The following is an 18,592-nucleotide window of genomic DNA, read 5'->3' as shown; positions in this document are numbered from 1 at the left end:
ACAGGTTCCGAAGTGCCGATCTGAATCAACCGAGTCGCGAACAGGTTCCGAAGTGCCGTTCTGAATCAACCGAGTCGCGAACAGGCTCCGAAGTGCCGATCTGAATCAACCGAGTCGCGAACAGGCTCCGAAGTGCCGATCTGAATCAACCGAGTCGCGAACAGGCTCCGAAGTGCCGTTCTGAATCAACCGAGTCGCGAACAGGCTCCGAAGTGCCGATCTGAATCAACCGAGTCGCGAACAGGCTCCGAAGTGCCGATCTGAATCAACCGAGTCGCGAACAGGCTCCGAAGTGCCGATCTGAATCAACCGAGTCGCGAACAGGCTCCGAAGTGACGATCTGAATCAACCGAGTCGCGAACAGGCTCCGAAGTGACGATCTGAATCAATAGAGTCGCGAACAGGCTCCGAATTGCCGATCTGAAAACTTCAAATCTATGAAAGACTCAGATCACGTGTCTAAAAATAAATCGCTATAGTAAAAGAGAAATTATAAGAGGAGTGAAATTTTCTACCGTTCTGCTGTGTTTGGTCCTCACGCGCGTCTGACGCTCCGCGGCGCGTCTCCGCCCCTCACACGCGCGTTTACAGCGCTAAATTAATCATCTTTGCTAATTATTATACATTTACTTCATTGTCAGCTCCAGGTACTTCATTATTGTTCATTGAACTGTTTGAAACAAAAAAAGGTTGTATTTCAGTAATAATTCTAAATTATCAAAATAAAATATATAAAATAATGGTTTCTATTTTAATATCCTTTAAAATATAATCTATTTCTGTGATGTGCAGCTGAATTTTCAGCATCATTCCTCCAGTCTTCAGTGTCACATGATCTTTAGAAATCATGAAAATATGATGATTTATTATTAGAACTATTAATAGTTGTGCTACCAAATATTATTTTGGAATCTGTGATCTGTGAAAGTGTTTTAAAGTTTGTGGTTTTACAGAACATCACAGTTATATATGACATGATAATAAGGCCTGAAGTTAGGAAGAACATTTTAAGGAAAATATAATTATATTTTCATAATGATTTTTTCTTTCTCAAACCTTGTCTGTGGTGTAAAATCACCCCTGGCCAAACGGGGTGCATCTCTTCCCCTCTTTGATAATTACTAGTTACCATATTCTGAACATCACATCCTTTCTTTTGTCCCTATATGTAATCTATATTCATATATATATATATAGGTGGTTGAATAAAAATATTTGGACATTAGCCTATTTATAAAAATTACCTCAAGTTAGCACCAGCAAACTTGTTAGCTAGACATTTAGCATCAGCTACAATATTTACTTATTTTCAGTACTGTTATGAATAAACAATTATGTGTGTCTAACGTTACTCGTCTAGTTAATCCAAACAATATACATATGTATAACGGTTACTGTTAATACACAATATAAAAACAGATGTCATGGTAGCATTTTAATAAAACTGTTAATATTGCGGTAGCGGGGAATTTGGACATGCATGTGTTATTTTATTTAATCTGTGTTAGTTTAAGGTTATTTAATTTATTTTTTTAACCTAAAACACAGAGACGCTGATTGATGTGTCTGCGTTTGCACTGGAGCATTTCAGTGGGTGTGATGCCCACTAAAAGTGTTATCACATTTGTGGTAGTTTCTGAAATTTTAAAATGAATGTTTTCGAATATTTGTTCAGAGGTAATTTACCTGGTTCCACCATCCTTTGACTAAGACATGTTATATAGAGGCGAGGAGTAATTGTGGAGTTCGCCAGCAGGGGGTAGTGTGGCATTTATTGTGCTCCACGGGGCTTTACGTCAGTTTTGTCCGCTTTGCGATTTTCCTCTTTCTGCTGTGCGAGACGAAAAACCAAGGGGCAAGGAACTCGACCGGAAGTTGAAGTCGGGTGGGGGCTGCCATCTTTTAGCAGAACTTCACTTGCGTTAGCATTCCCATTGACTCCCATTCATTTTGGCGTCACTTTGACAGCGAATAACTTTACATCTGAGGCGTTTAAAGACTCTGTTTGTCCATTATTTATTTCTAAAGATACACGACAATGTATAAAGGGCTCCATTACCTTCTATGTTACATTATGGCCCCGTATAAACAGTTTTTGTAAAAAATAGGCTAACGATTGTGTCATAACCACTCGGCGCTCTGTCGCATTACCGTACAGACAGGAGGAGAAGCTCGCAGGCAATTAACTTAATATGGCGTACTGGCGTTATATTTTAAAACACTATACAAAATAATTAATCAGAATACTTACTCTTGCTCACTCACGACAAAGAACTCCCCGCTCAAGCTCGCCGTCTCTGCAAGATTAACGATGGCAGTTTGCACGCACAGCTACTAGAAGATTTACATCTGCAAGACAGGTTGCTGACGTCGTCAAGCTTCGTTTGAGTCTGCGCGTCAGAAACGGAAGTGCTAAAAAACGCTAAAACTGGGCTTCATTTGTCTCAATTGAGTTCCAATGGGGTCGCTGTGTCCATTTCTTTTACTGTCTATGCGAAAAACGGACGCAGAGTTTGCCTGGTCTCATTTATTTCTCCTGTTTTCAGGTTGGTGGAAAATTAAATTAATCTAATTACCTGAAGTGTAATATGTTGACATGTCACTGAATGTTTTAATGTTCGCTAATAAGGCTATGTAATGAGTATGTGGACATAATTGTATATATGGCAGTAGCCACATTTTCGCGCCTGTTAATGTCACCTGTTAATACCAAAGTCACGTCTGACGAGTTTTATTTTTTAGCTCCTTGAACATTTTTGTACAGTTTTAAAATGTATGATATTGTGTAAAATGTGAAAGGTTAATGTTAAAAACTGAGTTTGTCAGGGTTAAAAGCTGATGTTAAAACAAATGTGATTTATATTTTAAAAGTGGTTAAAAATAAGTTAAAAGTCTGTCAGCTCATGCATTTTGGGAAGAGTAAAAAAATTACTTTTGCTGGAAGAGGAAAATGCATTTAGGAACCATATGTAAATGGTAACAAACTATGTTTTATATGTAAGTGATGACATAATCTGTGTTTTATTTTGAGTTAAAAAGATACAACTTAAAGGGTAACCGTGGTTATTGTCAGTTTGATTTATTTAATCACCCCAAACTTAAAACTCAGTATTTGCTGAAAGATGAAAAAAAAGACAAATTGTATTTCATTTTGAAGTCGTGTTTATTTGATAGTGAACATTGTGTGTTTGTAACAGAGGAGGATTTAAAATGTGAATGTCTAATAAATCCTCTCTCCTCTTTCTGCTGAGCGAGACGAAAAACGGACGCAGAGTTTGCCTGGTCTCATTTATTTCTCCTGTTTTCAGAGAGAGCATATAAGCTGTTTATGTGGTGCCAGCCGGTACCTGTAACATGGGCTTAAAAAGATCACTCTTTACAGCGGATTTAGTTCCCAAACAACTGACAATTTTGACCTAAATATGATCATCAGACGCAAGCACGCTCACAAGATCTGCCGGTTCTTACTTCTGTAGACTCGCACTTAACGGTTCATTTGAATCAGTGAGTGGTCGACTCCAGAACAGCTGCAATCGGATCATTCTAATTCGTAAACGAATCGTTTGGTGCGATTCGCGATCCGATTAAAGTTTATTTTGAAAAGACTCAGTTCGTTCATGATGAATCAGACACCGCTTCTGCATGTCGGAGCACGTGATATAGGGAGTAACGATATGTTTTATGAAATGTAGTGAAGTTAAAAGTACGATCTTATGCTTTGGAATGTAGTAAAGTAAAAGTTACTCAAAATAAAACTACTCCAGTAAAGTACAGATACTTGAAAAATGTACTTAAGTACAGTAACGAAGTAAAGCTACTCCGTTACTGTCCACCACTGAAAGTTACATGATGAAGTCATACTAGTGCGAGTGTGCATTTTGAGTGCGTTCTTTCAATGCATTATTCGATGTATTCAAATGCATTTATGAATGCATGTGAATGATCACAAAATTCAAGATATGGGGGTTAGGAAATGTATATATTTATATCATTTTATGTAGTTAATCAATATCACACGAAGAGTGCCATTTCAGTTTTTCTCCAAAAATCTGGCTTCTTTCTTGTCATTATAGATCCTTTCTGAGTAAAGAACCCTTTGGTTCTATATAGAACCCCAATGAACCCTTTTTTCTAATAGTTTACTATATATATATATATATATATATATATATATATATATATATATATATATATATAGCTATAAACAATGCATGAACATCACTTAATTCAGATTTTAAATGCAATTTTATTGACATTTTTATTAAAACTTTGCCTCTCTTTTTTTTTTTTTATTATTTTTTTTTTTTTTTACTTTTCACACAAATCCAAGAATTGCACACACAAAATGCAAAATTCCTCACATCACTTGCAAAATGAAGCACCACATTCAAAATATAACAAACACGTCTCAAAAGAAAACATTTGAAAATACCTTTGCCATAATATTAATTACTACTACATTTGTGTGCATTGCATAGACAATTGCTGCAAAACAAAAAATGTTTTATGAAATTATGAAAACTGAGTCGAAGGCTGATAAATAAGTGCATGGTTTTGCAGATTTGGTGTGTAATTCTGTTTGAGTGACAGCTTTCAGAAGCATTAATCTGTAAAGATTTAATGTGTAAGCATTTGATAAAAACTGTAACATCCCTGAATCACTTCACATGTATTATTACAAATTGTAGCTGTATTTTAAATCTGTTTAAATCAGTCTGGTCAAAGATTTCTTAAAAGAGAATCAGACATAATTTAAACCTGGAAATAAACTGAAGTAGGACGAAACTAAACGCTGTTGTTTACAACGAGTGAGAAAAGTAATTAAAACATATAATTTAATATTACAGTAGAGTTCTTTTTTTGTACAGACATTTAAACACTGGCAAATATGCGAATCATTTGAGTCATTTCGGGAGTTTGGAGCGGGATCGCAAATCATTTGAATAAGTTTGGGGATCGCAAATAATTTGAATAAGTTCGGGAAAATTTCTCCCAAAAATCTGGCTTCTTTCTTGTCATTTTAGAACCTTTTCGAGTAAAGAACTCTGTGGTTCTATATAGAACCCCAATGAATCCTTTTTTCTAAGAGTGTACAATTGAAAAAATACAAGATCCAGAATCAGGGATCAATATATATGTATGTGTGTGTGTGTGTGTATATATAATTTTTTTTTTTCACACAAATCCAAGAATTGCACACACAAAATGCAAAATGCCTCACATCGCTTGCAAAATGAAGCACCACATTCAAAATATAACACACACGTCTCAAAAGAAAACATTTGGAAATACCTTTGCCATAATGTTAATTAGGCTACTGTTACATTTGTGTGTAGTACATAGACAATTGTGTTTTATGAAATTATGAAAACACATGCGGGTTCGCTAATCATTTGAGTCATTTCGGGAGTTTGGCGCGGGTTCGCGAATCAATTGAATAAGTTCGCAGATCGCAAACCATTTGAATCAGTTCGGTAGTTCGGAGTGGGATCGCGAATCATTTGAGTCAGTTCGGGAGTTCAAAGCGGTTTGGAGATCATTTGAGTCAGTTTGGTGATCGCGAATCATTTGAATCAGTTCGATAGTTCGTAGCTGGTTTGCGAATCATTTGAGTCATTTCCGGAGTTCAAAGCGGGTTCGCGAATCATTTTGTTGTTAGCGAGTCATAGGTGTATATGGATAGGCATTTTAAAAGTAAAAGCACAAAATATTTCTTGATATTAGCTACTGCATGTGGCATTTTACAGCTAAAATTTTGAAGTTTAGCTGTTTTAACTACTGTAATCATTAAAAATGAACTTGAAGATCACTTCCTAACAATATCCCTAGCAAGTAACCCTTTCTCCTCTCAAATTCCATACTTACTGTATTTTCCGGACAATAAGTCACACTTTTTTTCATAGTTTGGCTGGTCCTGTGACTTATAGTCAGGTGTGACTTATTTATAAAAATTAATTTACCATGAACCGAGAGAAATGAACCAAGAGAAAACATTACCGTCTACAGCGGCGAGAGGGCTGTAGACTGTAATGTTTTCTCTTGGTTCTAAATAATACGACTTACAATCCAGTGTGATTTATGTTTTTTTCCCTCATCATGACATATTTTTGGACTGATGCGACTTATACTAAGGTGCGACTTATAGTCTGAATGAGGTGATGACTGCGTGCGTGGTGGGTGGTGGGCTGGCCTTGTGGTGCTTTCAACTGTGCATTGATAAAAGTTTAGCAGGATGTGGGGGGACAGGTGAGCTTTCTTTAGCTTCATAAGGAAGAAAAGGTGCAATTGTAACTTTTTGATCAGAGTGGAGGTGTTGAGGTCAAAGATCCTCAGAGATATGGACACCTAAGAATTTGAAATTAGACTCATGCTCTACTTGGGCACTATCAATGTAGGTACATATGTGTGTGTGGTCTTTCCTAGTCCGCTTGGGGTCCACAATCAGTTCCTTGGTTTTCTAGGTGTTGAGTGCGGGATTATTGTCGTCACACCACACTGACAGGTGCTGAACCTCCTCCCTGAAGGCAGTTTCATTGTTGCTGTTGATCATGCCTAACACCGTGGTGTCATCTGCAAACTTGTTTATGGAGTTAGAGCCATGTAATGTATGCAGTCATGGGTTAAAAGGCAATAGAGAACTGAGCTCAGAACACAGCCCTGTGGTACACCAGCATTCAATGTGAGGATAGAGGAGATCCTAACAGGCTGTGGTTTGTTAGTGAGAAAGTCCAAGGTCCAGCTGTAGAGAGAGGGGCTGATGCTAACGTCAGTTAGCTTTGAGTTCATCTTAGTTGGAATCACAGTATTAAAAGCAGAGTTGAAATCGATTAATACTATTCAGACTAAGTATTACTTTTATCCAGGTGATTTAGGACAGTGTGGAGAGCTGAGGCAATGGCATCCTCAATTGAACTGTTGGGTTTGTAGATGAACTGAAATGGGTCCAGTTTGGGGGGCAGGCATGTTTTCAGATAGGAGAGTACCAGCCCTTTGAAACATTTTGGTATGATTAGCGTGACGGAAAGAGCGGCAGGTAGGGACAATGGCTGGGGCCAGGGAGAGGTTGAAGATGTTAGTAAATACATCAGCCTGCTGTTCTGCACAGGCCCTGAGCACTCGGTCAGAAATGCCATCAGGGCCAGCCGATTTTTATGTGTACACCCTGCTCAGGGTGGAGCACACGTCACTGGTGGAGAGTGTGAGCAGCAGGTCGTTAGCTGGGAGATTCTATGTTTCAATGATCGAAGTGAGAATAAAAGATGTTCAGTTTGTCTAGGAGTGTGGCATTACTGGTTGGTGGGGTGCAGAAACAAAAAACATAATTGAAAGATGTAAACTTGGTATTGCAAGAATGTTTATATCAAGCAATTCTGACTTTTTTCTGAATTTTGTGGGGGGAAAGTCAGAACTGTGAGAGAAAAGCTGAAATTCCCTTTATTTATTTATTTTTATCACATGGCGTAAACATGCTATCATTCTTAAGAATTCAGTTTAACAAAATTAACCATTAAATGCTCCATGACTCACTTGTAAGAACGTTTCAGGTTTTTGGATTTGTTTTCAGAACACATGAAGTAAAACAGTTTGTTATGTAAGTTTAGTATAACAGAGTTTATTTTGAAACTCTGATCATGGCAAATCAGTGACAATATCTACACAATTACACATTGTGTACCTAAAACTTTTTTAATAGGATGCATTAGTTCACCTTATAGGAGAACATGCAGTGCTGTGGTTTATTTTTCTCCCACTATGGCACTATTCATAGACAGCCTTTTGTAAATTAAGGCTGGTCTTCTGTTAGGACAAAAAGCAAGCTCACGTTATCTCATATATTTATCCCATGCACATAATGTTCCTCAGCCATTCCATCATTCATTACAGAAGTAGTGAGTGGAGGTCCTCTTCAGGCAGCGTTTCTCATTAGAGGTTGTTTCTTTGTAGTGTAACTGCAATATATATTATTAAGATTGAAAAATAAATCCTTAAAAAATAGTAGTACTTTATTCTAATGAGGTTAAAGTGGAAATAGGATTGTTGCATGAGGAGTTCAGCACTCCTTTTCGCTTTTCAGCAGGTTCTTGAATTGGATGTTCACAAAGTGTTGTACCTCAGCCACACATAGTCATGAAGAGCCACTGCACAACAAAAAGGAGAATGAGTGATTAGTGTTCTGTAAATGGTTATTTTTGACATTTGATATCAATAGCAGAGCACCTCAGATAGGTTCATTTCAGCCGTTCCTGTTTCATCCTTGTCCAACTGCTGAAAAGATCCTACAAAGGAAGTGCAAGACTATGAAAAACACACTGGGATAAAGTGTTTAATATTAAAAAATATAAATATATTAGGGGGCACCATGTGATACAAAAAAACAACAACAACATACTGAACATGGCCTCCAGTTTGATCAGGCAGCAGACAAAGTTATCGAAATCGATGACCTCGTTCTCAGCGTATCTGGCTACAAGGATCTGGTTGAGTCTGTTATTGAGCTTAAAGCCTGTAAAGAAAGTTAACAGGATGGTTTTTTAGAGAAAACCTCTTAAGTGATTTTATGTTATTAATTTATGTTTATCTACATTGAAAATTTTGGGGTTGTAATATAAATATTTGTTTTATGTTATGTGTATTCCTGTGAATTTGAATTTTCAGCAGCCATTACTATTTTTTCAGGATTTTTTGACAAATTGGAAATTCTAAAGAACAGCATTTATTTAGAAACTAAATCTTTTGTGGCATTATAAATGTCTTAGTTCAATTTAATGCATCATTGTTGAATTGAATATTTCTTTATTAAAAAAAATCAAGACTCACAACAAATATTCATGGACACTAAATTCACCCTCCATTCATGTTTTTTGCACCCTTTTTGTGAGCGTGTGCCAATTAATGAAATGAGTGCCTCTTTACCTGCTGATTCTACAGCCAGACGCATCTCATAAGAGCTCATAGTACCCGACTTATCAATATCAAATTCTCTGAAGATCCCCTGAGTGGAAAACAAAGCATGAAATATTTCTTTTGAACACTATACTAAAGAAACTATAAACATTTCTACCGAGCCCTGCACGTGGCATGAAGGGAAAAAGATAGTACGCTAATTTATAAATCAAGAGAATTAATTAGTAAATTGTGTGCATGATTTAACAAACAGATGGAATTAAATAGTAATCATGTGCACATTTTAGTACACAGAGAGAACAAATTAGTAAATCGTGTACATGCTTTATTTTTTTTTTTTGCATGTCATGTCATGTCCGTACATTTCAGAGTGTGTGAAATTTGCAATAAATAAGTAAATAAAAAAGGCACTCACCAGCAACTTCCTTACTTTGTTCCAGAGAATCTGAAACTCTACTAAACCCAACCGTGCACTGCCATCTTTCTGATGAACAGAGTCAAGAATAAAAACAGATGCAGCTTGTCTGATCACAACTGGCATGATGTTACTTACCACAGAAAATTATTTAGCAAGCCAATACACCAGAATAAATGTTTCTTATACGGTTGCCATATACTTGTAAACTTTCTGCACAAATTTTTACTGTCATCGGCATTTAAAGCCAGTAAACATAGCATATGAACTTTATGTTTCTGATTTTAAACATCCAGAATTTCTTAAAATATAGACTTCCACTGTATTTTGATTTAGGCATTGGTGGGGACATAACAACAGACACAGACATTTAATTGTTGATAAAAAATTATTGTGTGGGACAATATTTAGTAGTCGCTGGATATTAGTAGGAACATATCATAATGTCTACTAAATTCTATTTTGCATTAATGTAAAGAGGATTACGGCTTGTTTTTTTACCAACTCAGGTTAAATGATTTTCCATAGTAATCATCAGAATGACAGATGTTGTCAACAGACCACACAGTAACTTGTATTTAAACAGAGAAGGATACATCCAGAAGGTTGACCATAGTTCTGCAGGACTCCATGCTGAAGCCATCTGTCTTTAGATCCTTGTCTGAGAAAGAAACGGTTCATTCCGGTTTAGATAAACAGATTCTTTTTGACTGCACTGACCCCAGGTTTAAGAAGAATAGTGTGTTACTCACGTCTGGACACTACTCTGTTCAGAATAGTCTTGAGTTCACGGACAGATATCTCCATATCCTAAAACAAGTAAAAATGTTCAGACGTTATTATTTATTTGCAATATTCTAACATTCAGAACCAGTTTTATCTAAACCTAAGCTTCTCATTCAAAACAAAAAACTCACCTCTATTATATTCACTCACCTCTCCAGCCAGCTGGGCAAACAAGGACTTGAAAGAGTCATCAATGTCATCTTCTGTAATTTCTGCCTGCAAGGAAAAAACAAAAGAGCCAGCCAGGTTTATTCAACAGTCTAAAGAATACGCCATGGCATCTAATGTTTGTCTGAAGGTGTTTTTTTTTTTTTAACAATGTAATCTTACCTCATTCTCCAGGTCAGCTGAAATCTCATCATCTAATTCCCTTTGAGAGAGAAAAAACAACAACAGATTAAATCGTTATAGAAGCAACTTTCCAGTTCTGCAAGCAACTGAGTAAAGCGCTCAAACAAGAACAAACACTCACTCTGTCTGGGACTGCTTTTCAGTGAAGACTCGTAGGACAAAATCAGCCTCTTTGCTGGGTTCAAAGGTGGAGGGGACGATGATGTATTCACCGGGAGGCAGACGGAGACGAGTGCTGACCTCCCGCAGGTTGATGAAGGTCTCAGAGCGGGCGCACGATGAGTGTGTCAGGAAGAAGTCCTTTTTAAGGTGCACATTCTGACAGCCTGCATACTGCACAAAGATGGAAATGACAAATCTGTGCAGTACACAAAATTATTCCACTGTGAATAATCAAGACGAAATTCATGGGTTCATACCTCTTCAGGAATCTGCAAGGAGGAGGAAAAGAAGGAAAACAATTAGGCATTTTTTTCCCTTTGGAACACAAAGTTATCTGTTAACTTTTTTGCTTCCCACCTCGTAGATAGCAAAGCCGATGGTGTGCATGTCCTGTCCGTGGCGCCGGTACCGTCTGCGGTCTTTCTGCAGTAAAGCCACCAGAAAGCTGCAGGCCACTTCTTCATCCTCTGGGTCATCATCCTCCTCCAGCAGTGTGATCTTGTACTGTGGATTGATCCAGAACGTGTCTGCCAAACAGCAGAGGAACACAAACCAGTTATGGGTTCAAATTCCAGATGAAGCTGATGGCGGAGTTTGATTCATGCATTATTAATTGTTCATCTTGTTCGTGATATGATGCTTAATGCACTTTTATTCAAATGTTTGTGGTCAGTAGGATTTCTTTTTAAAATAAATTAATACCTTTTATTCAGCAAGCACACCAAAAGCTACAGTTAAGGTTTTTATAATGTTAAAAAATAATGATATTTCAAATACACTCTGTTCTTTTGAAACTTCTATTCACCAAGCAATCTGTTTCCAACATTTATAATGAAAACAATTTGGCTCTTGAGCACCTAATCAGAATATTATGACTCCTGAAGGATCATGTGATGCTGAGGACTGGAGTAATGATGCTGAAAATTCAGCTTTACATCACAGGAATAAACTACATTTTAGAATACATTTTAAAAAAGCAAAACAGCTATTTTAAATTTTAATATTTCACAATATTATGCTGTGGTTGTTTTTTTTTTTACTGCATTAATGATCAAAAATAATTGCAGCCTGTGTGAGGATAAGAGACTTTTCCAAAGCATTACAAAATCTTACCGACCCCAAACTTTTGAATGGTAGTGTAGATCCAAATATTGTAATTTTACAAGCAAAACAATTCATTGGCAATCGCAATTTTGATCATATTGTTCTAAACCTATGGCTAGTTGTAAATCCCATCAATGTTTCCAGCTGTAGAGACGTCCAGTACGACCAATAATACAGCCACTATTTGACCTCAGCTGATAAAATCGCTGGATGTAAACGGGCGTTTCTCACTGGGATGGTTTCGGCAGCCTCCTGCGGTACTGCCTCTCCGCCAGGCACCGTGAAACTTGATGGTGTTCCAGTGGCTCAGGTCATCATCACTCAGAGCATCAGGAGTCAGATTACAAATCTCCAGCCTGGAGAACTGCCGCAAAAACTCACTGAACGACATCCTGGGGAAAAGGGAGCTGGTTTTTTTATGCTGTGAGTGTACACAATGCGTTTTTGGTCTTCTGATGCGTCAATTCACTCAAAAATAAAAATAGATACAGATGAGTTTCTTCATCAATACAGATTTGGAGAAATGTGATATTACATCACTTGTCCACAAATGGATCCTCTGCAGTGAATGGGTGTCATCAGAATGAGAGTCCACATGTGATGTAATGTTAAATTGATACAAATCTGTTCTGATGTAGAAACAAACTCATCTATGTCTTGGATTGCCTCATTTTTGGGATAACTATTCCTTTAATTTGTATTGCTGATACAGCTCACCAGAACTCTCCATCCTCCATTCGTAAGTGCAAGTCATCCTTCTCAGATGGATCGATTTCATCCCATTCAGGGGAGCTGGAGAGGAAACATACACAATCTTCTTACTCAATGACTTGGGCTGAACTGAATAACTGTTTCTGTGTCATTACTTACTTGTCGCTCCAGGCCCCTGTCCATTCAACCTGACCCCATGGGTTACGGATACGGATAAGCCTCTCTGTACGACCCCTAAATTCCACCTGTAAAAGAGAGATCGCACACATGAAGGCACCTAAAATTAAACTCCTAAATAAACTGTCTATGAGCAACATATACTGGGAGCGTTACCTGTTTGAGAGCAGTCACCGAGTAAGCATGACCTTTGACCAGCTTCTTAAATGTCACAGATTCCATGTCAAAGGCACTGGTGATCTGGTATACAATCATAAATAATATGAATCAATCGAACTTGGGTTCGGACCAGGCAATCGAGCAAACCGAAGTGTGAAAGCACCCTAAATCTAGAATGATGTAAAAAAAAAAAAAAAACAAGTGCATCAATCAGTGACTAAAGAGACACTATTTGAAGTTCTCACATCGATAGAGCAACCCAGCAGAGAGCCTCTTTCCAGGGCTTTGCTGATGATTCGGTACAGATCTCTTGGAGCTTTGCGAAGCTCGAACATCTCGGAAACCCCTCCAGTGAAATCCTCAAAACCCTCAGTGGTGGATCCTCCAGAGAGAGCTTCATAGGAGCCATTTAGCCTGGTACAAAACAAACATACACACACACACAAGTGAGGAGACTGTTCTTAACCTATAGTAAAACCTTAAATAAAGACAGAGACAGTCCAATTTTGTGAGTAAGAACATATTTTGCTGGCCTACAATAATGTCTATCAGGACATACTTAGCATAGGCTTTTTCAACCAAGGCGCTCCAGAACTCATTTCCCTCTGCTGAATGGACAAACATGAGCTCTCCATCTCTCACCGGGAGCCGATCATCAATCACAACGTCAACCCACTCACCAAACTGCCAGAACTGCACAACAGAAAAAAGCAAACGTAATGAACTGAACATCCACATGGTGCACAGTGGTCAGTATGAAGAAACGTCTGAGAGGACACCAGATTAAAGATGCAATCACATTTATTGTTAAATACAGTCATTTCATTAGGAATACATGTTGGGTGCGGAAAAGATCTCCCCATGCAGATTTACTGAGTGAAAGTGACTTTTTCTTCATATTTGGCTAGACTATCGACAATACATTTGGCCTTGAAATATAAATTACAATTATACATTTTTAAAAATTTATTATTAAATTTAATAACACAATATATTAATAATAAAAACACACTTTAATATTTGTTTCTGAAATTATTTTAAACATTTAATCCAAAACCCATTTATCTTCAGCATAAACCTCTAGAGCATGCAATTGTGTTTCAGAACCTGAAAGTGAAATATTCCAGCATAGTCATCTTGAAAGCTCTGGCCATGAGGGACGACCCGGTGGAGGAGTCTTTCATTGAGAGTCAGCGAGGCTATAGCAGCGAGGAGCCAGCAGTCACCTGGTCAAGAAAAAGATGATACAGGGTGAAACATAATAAAGCCACTAATTCAAAGAGCAATTTAAATGGCAATACCAAAATCCTTTAAAAAAAAATGCTTATCAATATTTTGTCTTTTAATAAAACACAGCAGTTGAACTGCCAATCTACGGCCAGCAGGGGGACAAAGAGAAAGGGGTGGGGTTTATTTTCTCTGTGAGGCCTGTGTGAAACCCATTCCTGTGTATATATGTGAGGAATTTTCCACAGCCTCAGAAACCATAAGCGGCCAGTTTCAGGCTGACCATACACTATCACTGTGGGTTGAGTTTTCAATTGTTTTGTTTTAAATAATTTCCATTAGTGTCATTTGCTAGTGTTGATGACTTTTGTATCACTGTAAAACAGAAAATATTACTAGTAGGTGTGTGCAGACTTTTTCCTGGAAGTGTAACGTATATAACTATAGCAAACTATAGGTTTGGATGACACATAGCTAATATCTGCCTGGGAAACCACTCTGAAACTATGCATACTAGATTACTTTTGTACAACCAGAAAACTTACCCAGAGCTCCTTGACAGATGTCTGTGCGTGAGGCTCCATCCACAATGAACTGAGGATCATCACTGAGCTCCTGCAGAAAAGGAGGGATTAGAGGGGTAAAAAGTAATTACACTGAACAAAACAATAAACAAAACACTTTTTCCCATTTTCATGAGCTGCATTCAAAGATTTTTTTTTGTACACAAAAGGCCTATTTTTCTGAAACATCGTTCACAAATCTGTCTAAATCTGTGTTCATTAAGCACTTCTCCTTTGCTGAGATAATGCATCCACCTCACAGATGTGGCATATCAAGATGCTGATTAGCATGATTATTGCACAGGTGTGCTTTAGCCTGGCCACAATAAAAGGTCACTCTAAAATATGCAGTTTTATCACACAGCACAATGTCACAGATGTTGTAAGTTTTGAGGGAGCGTGCAATTGGCATGCTGAATGCAGGAATTTCCTCCAGAGCTGTTGCCCGGGAATTGAATTTTTATTACTCTACCATAAGCCATCTCCAAAGGAGAAAAAGGCCTTTTGTATACATTAAAAAAGTCTTAGAGCTTTGTATTCAGCTCATGAAAAATGTGGGCAAAAACAAAAGTGTGCATTTATAATTTTGTTTAGTGTAATTGCATGCAAAGAAAAAAAAAATCAACAATCTGTTAAATTGTTTGTGTGTGTGCTCTTTTTTTGGTGTGTGTGTGTGTGGGGGGGGGGGGTATCAGAGTAGCATCATTAGGATACTATTATAGAATAATAAAAAATGGTTTTTTTTGTATTTTATATTTTCACAGTAATTGTAAAGTTTTCATAATTTTGTGTATATTTTTCATTTTTGTTTGTTTTATTTTATTAATACTGTATGTCCACATAGGTTTTTAAAAATTTTGTTTCAGTTTTACTTAAAAAAAAAAAAAAAAAAAAAGTACAAGTAAAAGTTGCTTTGTCAGCTAGCTGACTAACATTTATTTAAAGTTAAAAAAAAATTGTTTTGGTTTTAGTTAACTGTATTAAACTGGCAACTGAAAATAAGATATTTTCATGTATTATGTAAAAAACAATTACAGGCTTTGGAATGGCCACTCCTATGATGCCAGAGAAACATGATCTGCATGAAACCATCTTAGAGGATGAATAACATGTACTCTGACTAAGTTTGTCTACAGAAACATCCATGTGTATGTGACTTTATAATCGGTACAACAGCTGCAATAGAGAGAAGGGAGGGGTCAGTGCGGTTATAAACATTCCGACTATGACCTGCAAGGATCGGGTGGGTCATGTGACACTCAAGACTGAAGTAATGGCTGCCTGCTGAAAATTCAGCTTTGCCATCACAGGAATAAATTACAAATTAGACTATATTAAAACATAAAACAGTTGTTTTGAATTGTAACAATATTTCACAATATTACTGTATTTTTGATCAAATAAATGCAGTCTTGTTGAGCATAAGAGACTAAGAGGTAGTGTAAAAAGAAAATCTTTTTCCCTCACCGTGGGGCGCATCCATTCCACACCACGGGTTTTGGAGGAATACGGGGCAAGTTCTTTGAAGCCGAGAGAGGGGGGTTCGGCGGGGAAGCAGGGGTCTTCAAATAGGTAGCCCCCTTCCAAACACTCCCGTTTGAGGGCCTCAAAGTCCTGGTTCTGGAAGTGTAAAGCCTGCTCAAAAGAGCCCACGCCATCTGCCTTTAGCCTGTTAGTACTGATTTGTGCCGAGATTCCTCCGTATGAGAACATGCTGGAGATGCCGTGAGATGAGAGCGGGTATAAATAGCAAAACTGATAGCAAAGTGTTTCATACTCAAATACTTAGATAATTGTGTGAAGACATTAAGTACATTGCATTGGGTTTTGGATTATAATAAAATTAAAAAAGACTGAGTAAAAACTCTATAATTGACATGTAAATGCAAATTATGTACACTTACTTTCGTAAGACCATACACTCAAAAAAAAAGTCAAAAAATTACATCTTTGTAACTTATTTACCCCTAAATAGTACACATCAGTATCTTAAAAGGTACATATTAGCACTTTAAAAGCACATATTAGTACCTAAAGCATATATGTTAGTAGCTTTTAAAAGGGTACTGCCCTGGAGACAGTGGTACCGGCTAACATGAAGGTTTATGGGATATCATCACCATGACCAAAATAATGAATACCGTGTGTAAAAAAAATCTGTAAAGTATTTTTTGTACTTTGTGGTTTTAAAACATTAGTGGAATACTTTAATGTGGTGAACTCAACAGTTGGTGATTGAAAAAAAAGACCCAAAAAATGTTTAGTTCAGAGAAAAGTTGTGCATAATTTGTTTACAGATGCTACTTGTTTTGATATTTAGTTTAATATAAGGCAATTCTACAAAATATTTTAACACTAACTTTAGTATCTGAATACGATTCGGTTCCACTGAAGGATGTGGCCTCTGTAAGATTAATCAAAATTACTTTAAAATATTATTCCATATAAATAAGGTTAAAATGCAAACAAAACACATGTAATGCAAAAGTTCTGGTTAAATGCTGCAATGTTTTTTAGACTCATAAACTGCTTTACAAGAATAACTAATTTTTACACATAAATATTGGTATGGCAAATCATTTTATGTATATACTGTCACAGCATTAGCATCATATTTCTCTTTATCTCTCTGTATCAATGACTGCATTGTGCCTCTGGCCTCAAAACTCAACAGACTGAGGGGCCTCCCTCCCATTCACCTCAACACAAATCACAACCTGCATTGTATTTAAATAAACGTACTAAAACTAAGAGAAATCCACGACAGAACCGTTTTTAAACCTCAGTCGTAACATGTAACATTTTAAAAACACTTTTAGTGGCGATTTATTAAGTGTCTATGGTTGTTCTGTACATTATTTCATTTAAAAAATGTATGACATGCCAAACATTTCAAGTCCTAGTAACTACATTCAGCCTTCGCAAACCACAGCGGATCATTTAATGATTAACTTCAACTGCATCGTCGAGCGATAGTACATAAGATGTTTTCAATCTTTATTATGAGCATAACATGCATATCTGACACTGAATAATGTGTTCAATGCGACAAACTAACAGCAGGCCGACGGAGTCCAGCAACACGGACAGAAGAGAGCGAAATAAATCTCGACATGATTCACTGAGGGCAGAAATACAAGAGCTGCAAAACTTGCCTGGCAACTGCGCTCCTGTGAGTCTCTTCTCTTTATGGGATGTGTGATATATACAGTTATATTATCCCGAAAGATAAGCGGTGCACTAGTGTATTAAAGCTTCAGTGTGTGTGTGTGTTTGTATGTCCAGAGTCCAATGTAGGCGGAGCGATAGACACTGAGACCGACAAGTGCACTTAGCCTACAGTAAAGAGCTTTACAAATAACGGGTCCGTCCGTATTATGGTGGATTTGAGAGGGTCCCGTTGTTATAACTTTTCTAACGGAAATAAAAACAACACTATCTATAAAAAATATACGGTCGTACGAGTTTATGAATAAACAGCTCGTTTTAAAATCTTCGCCAAAATACAATGAGTAGACTGAGTAGAGAACTGAGTAGAGAAAATTAATGACAGAAATTCTCCATAAAAGTCGACACCCCTGATATAGCCACTAAATAACATTCACATGGGTTAATCACGGTACAAATAATAAAAGATAACTTTATTTGTTTGTCTACAGCAACAAGGCTGTATATTGTATGCATTTAAATTCCAAATGGTCCATAATAATACTAAAAAAGTTTATTTGAATTTACACAAGGAAATACCAGTGCTTGCAAGGCAGCAGAGAAAATAAAACTCGGTTTCAGGCTTAAATATTACATCTGAAAAAATGTATAAAGTTCACCAAAAACAACAACAACAACAAATAGACTGAATGTTCCTGTGCACTGAATCAAAATAGTTTTGTGCCTTTCAAAACCAGATGCAAAAATTATCAATATCAAATTGTGGTCCTTTCCTGTAATAATGTGGCTAATTTCAATTTTACACAAGTAAAAAATCCTGAGTTTGTAAAGTGATTTCATTAGGTCTGTAATTTTACTGTTGGTT

At 37.0% G+C, this 18,592-nt stretch overlaps 1 protein-coding gene and 1 long non-coding RNA gene across 2 annotated transcripts; one reads left to right on the top strand and one right to left on the bottom strand.

Annotated features, from left to right (window-relative positions):
• Positions 1-1,827: 1,827 nt before the first annotated feature.
• Positions 1,828-12,970, top strand: LOC128025940 (uncharacterized). The gene is made up of 2 exons (XR_008186299.1): positions 1,828-2,546; positions 10,448-12,970. It is a non-coding gene; the product is annotated as an uncharacterized LOC128025940 (long non-coding RNA).
• On the bottom strand, positions 7,597-17,958 carry LOC128025939 (calpain-1 catalytic subunit). The gene is made up of 22 exons (XM_052612561.1): positions 17,715-17,958; positions 16,027-16,273; positions 14,542-14,611; positions 13,877-13,995; positions 13,329-13,462; positions 13,015-13,183; positions 12,767-12,850; positions 12,593-12,678; positions 12,440-12,514; positions 11,954-12,114; positions 10,976-11,145; positions 10,876-10,887; positions 10,578-10,789; positions 10,436-10,475; positions 10,256-10,321; positions 10,072-10,129; positions 9,916-9,980; positions 9,320-9,388; positions 8,914-8,992; positions 8,390-8,503; positions 8,218-8,276; positions 7,597-8,138 (listed from the first exon to the last, which is right to left on the bottom strand). The coding sequence occupies exons 2-22, from the start codon at positions 16,270-16,272 to the stop codon at positions 8,112-8,114; spliced, it is 2,115 nt and encodes a 704-aa protein (XP_052468521.1). The 5' UTR covers position 16,273; positions 17,715-17,958; the 3' UTR covers positions 7,597-8,111.
• Between the last annotated feature and the right edge of the window lie 634 nt (positions 17,959-18,592).

This window comes from Carassius gibelio, chromosome A13 (assembly GCF_023724105.1).
Source record: "Carassius gibelio isolate Cgi1373 ecotype wild population from Czech Republic chromosome A13, carGib1.2-hapl.c, whole genome shotgun sequence".
Taxonomy (NCBI): Eukaryota; Metazoa; Chordata; class Actinopteri; order Cypriniformes; family Cyprinidae; genus Carassius; species Carassius gibelio.
The sequence above is the reverse complement of the archived record's forward strand: the minus strand, read 5'-3'. Positions and strand labels throughout refer to the sequence as shown.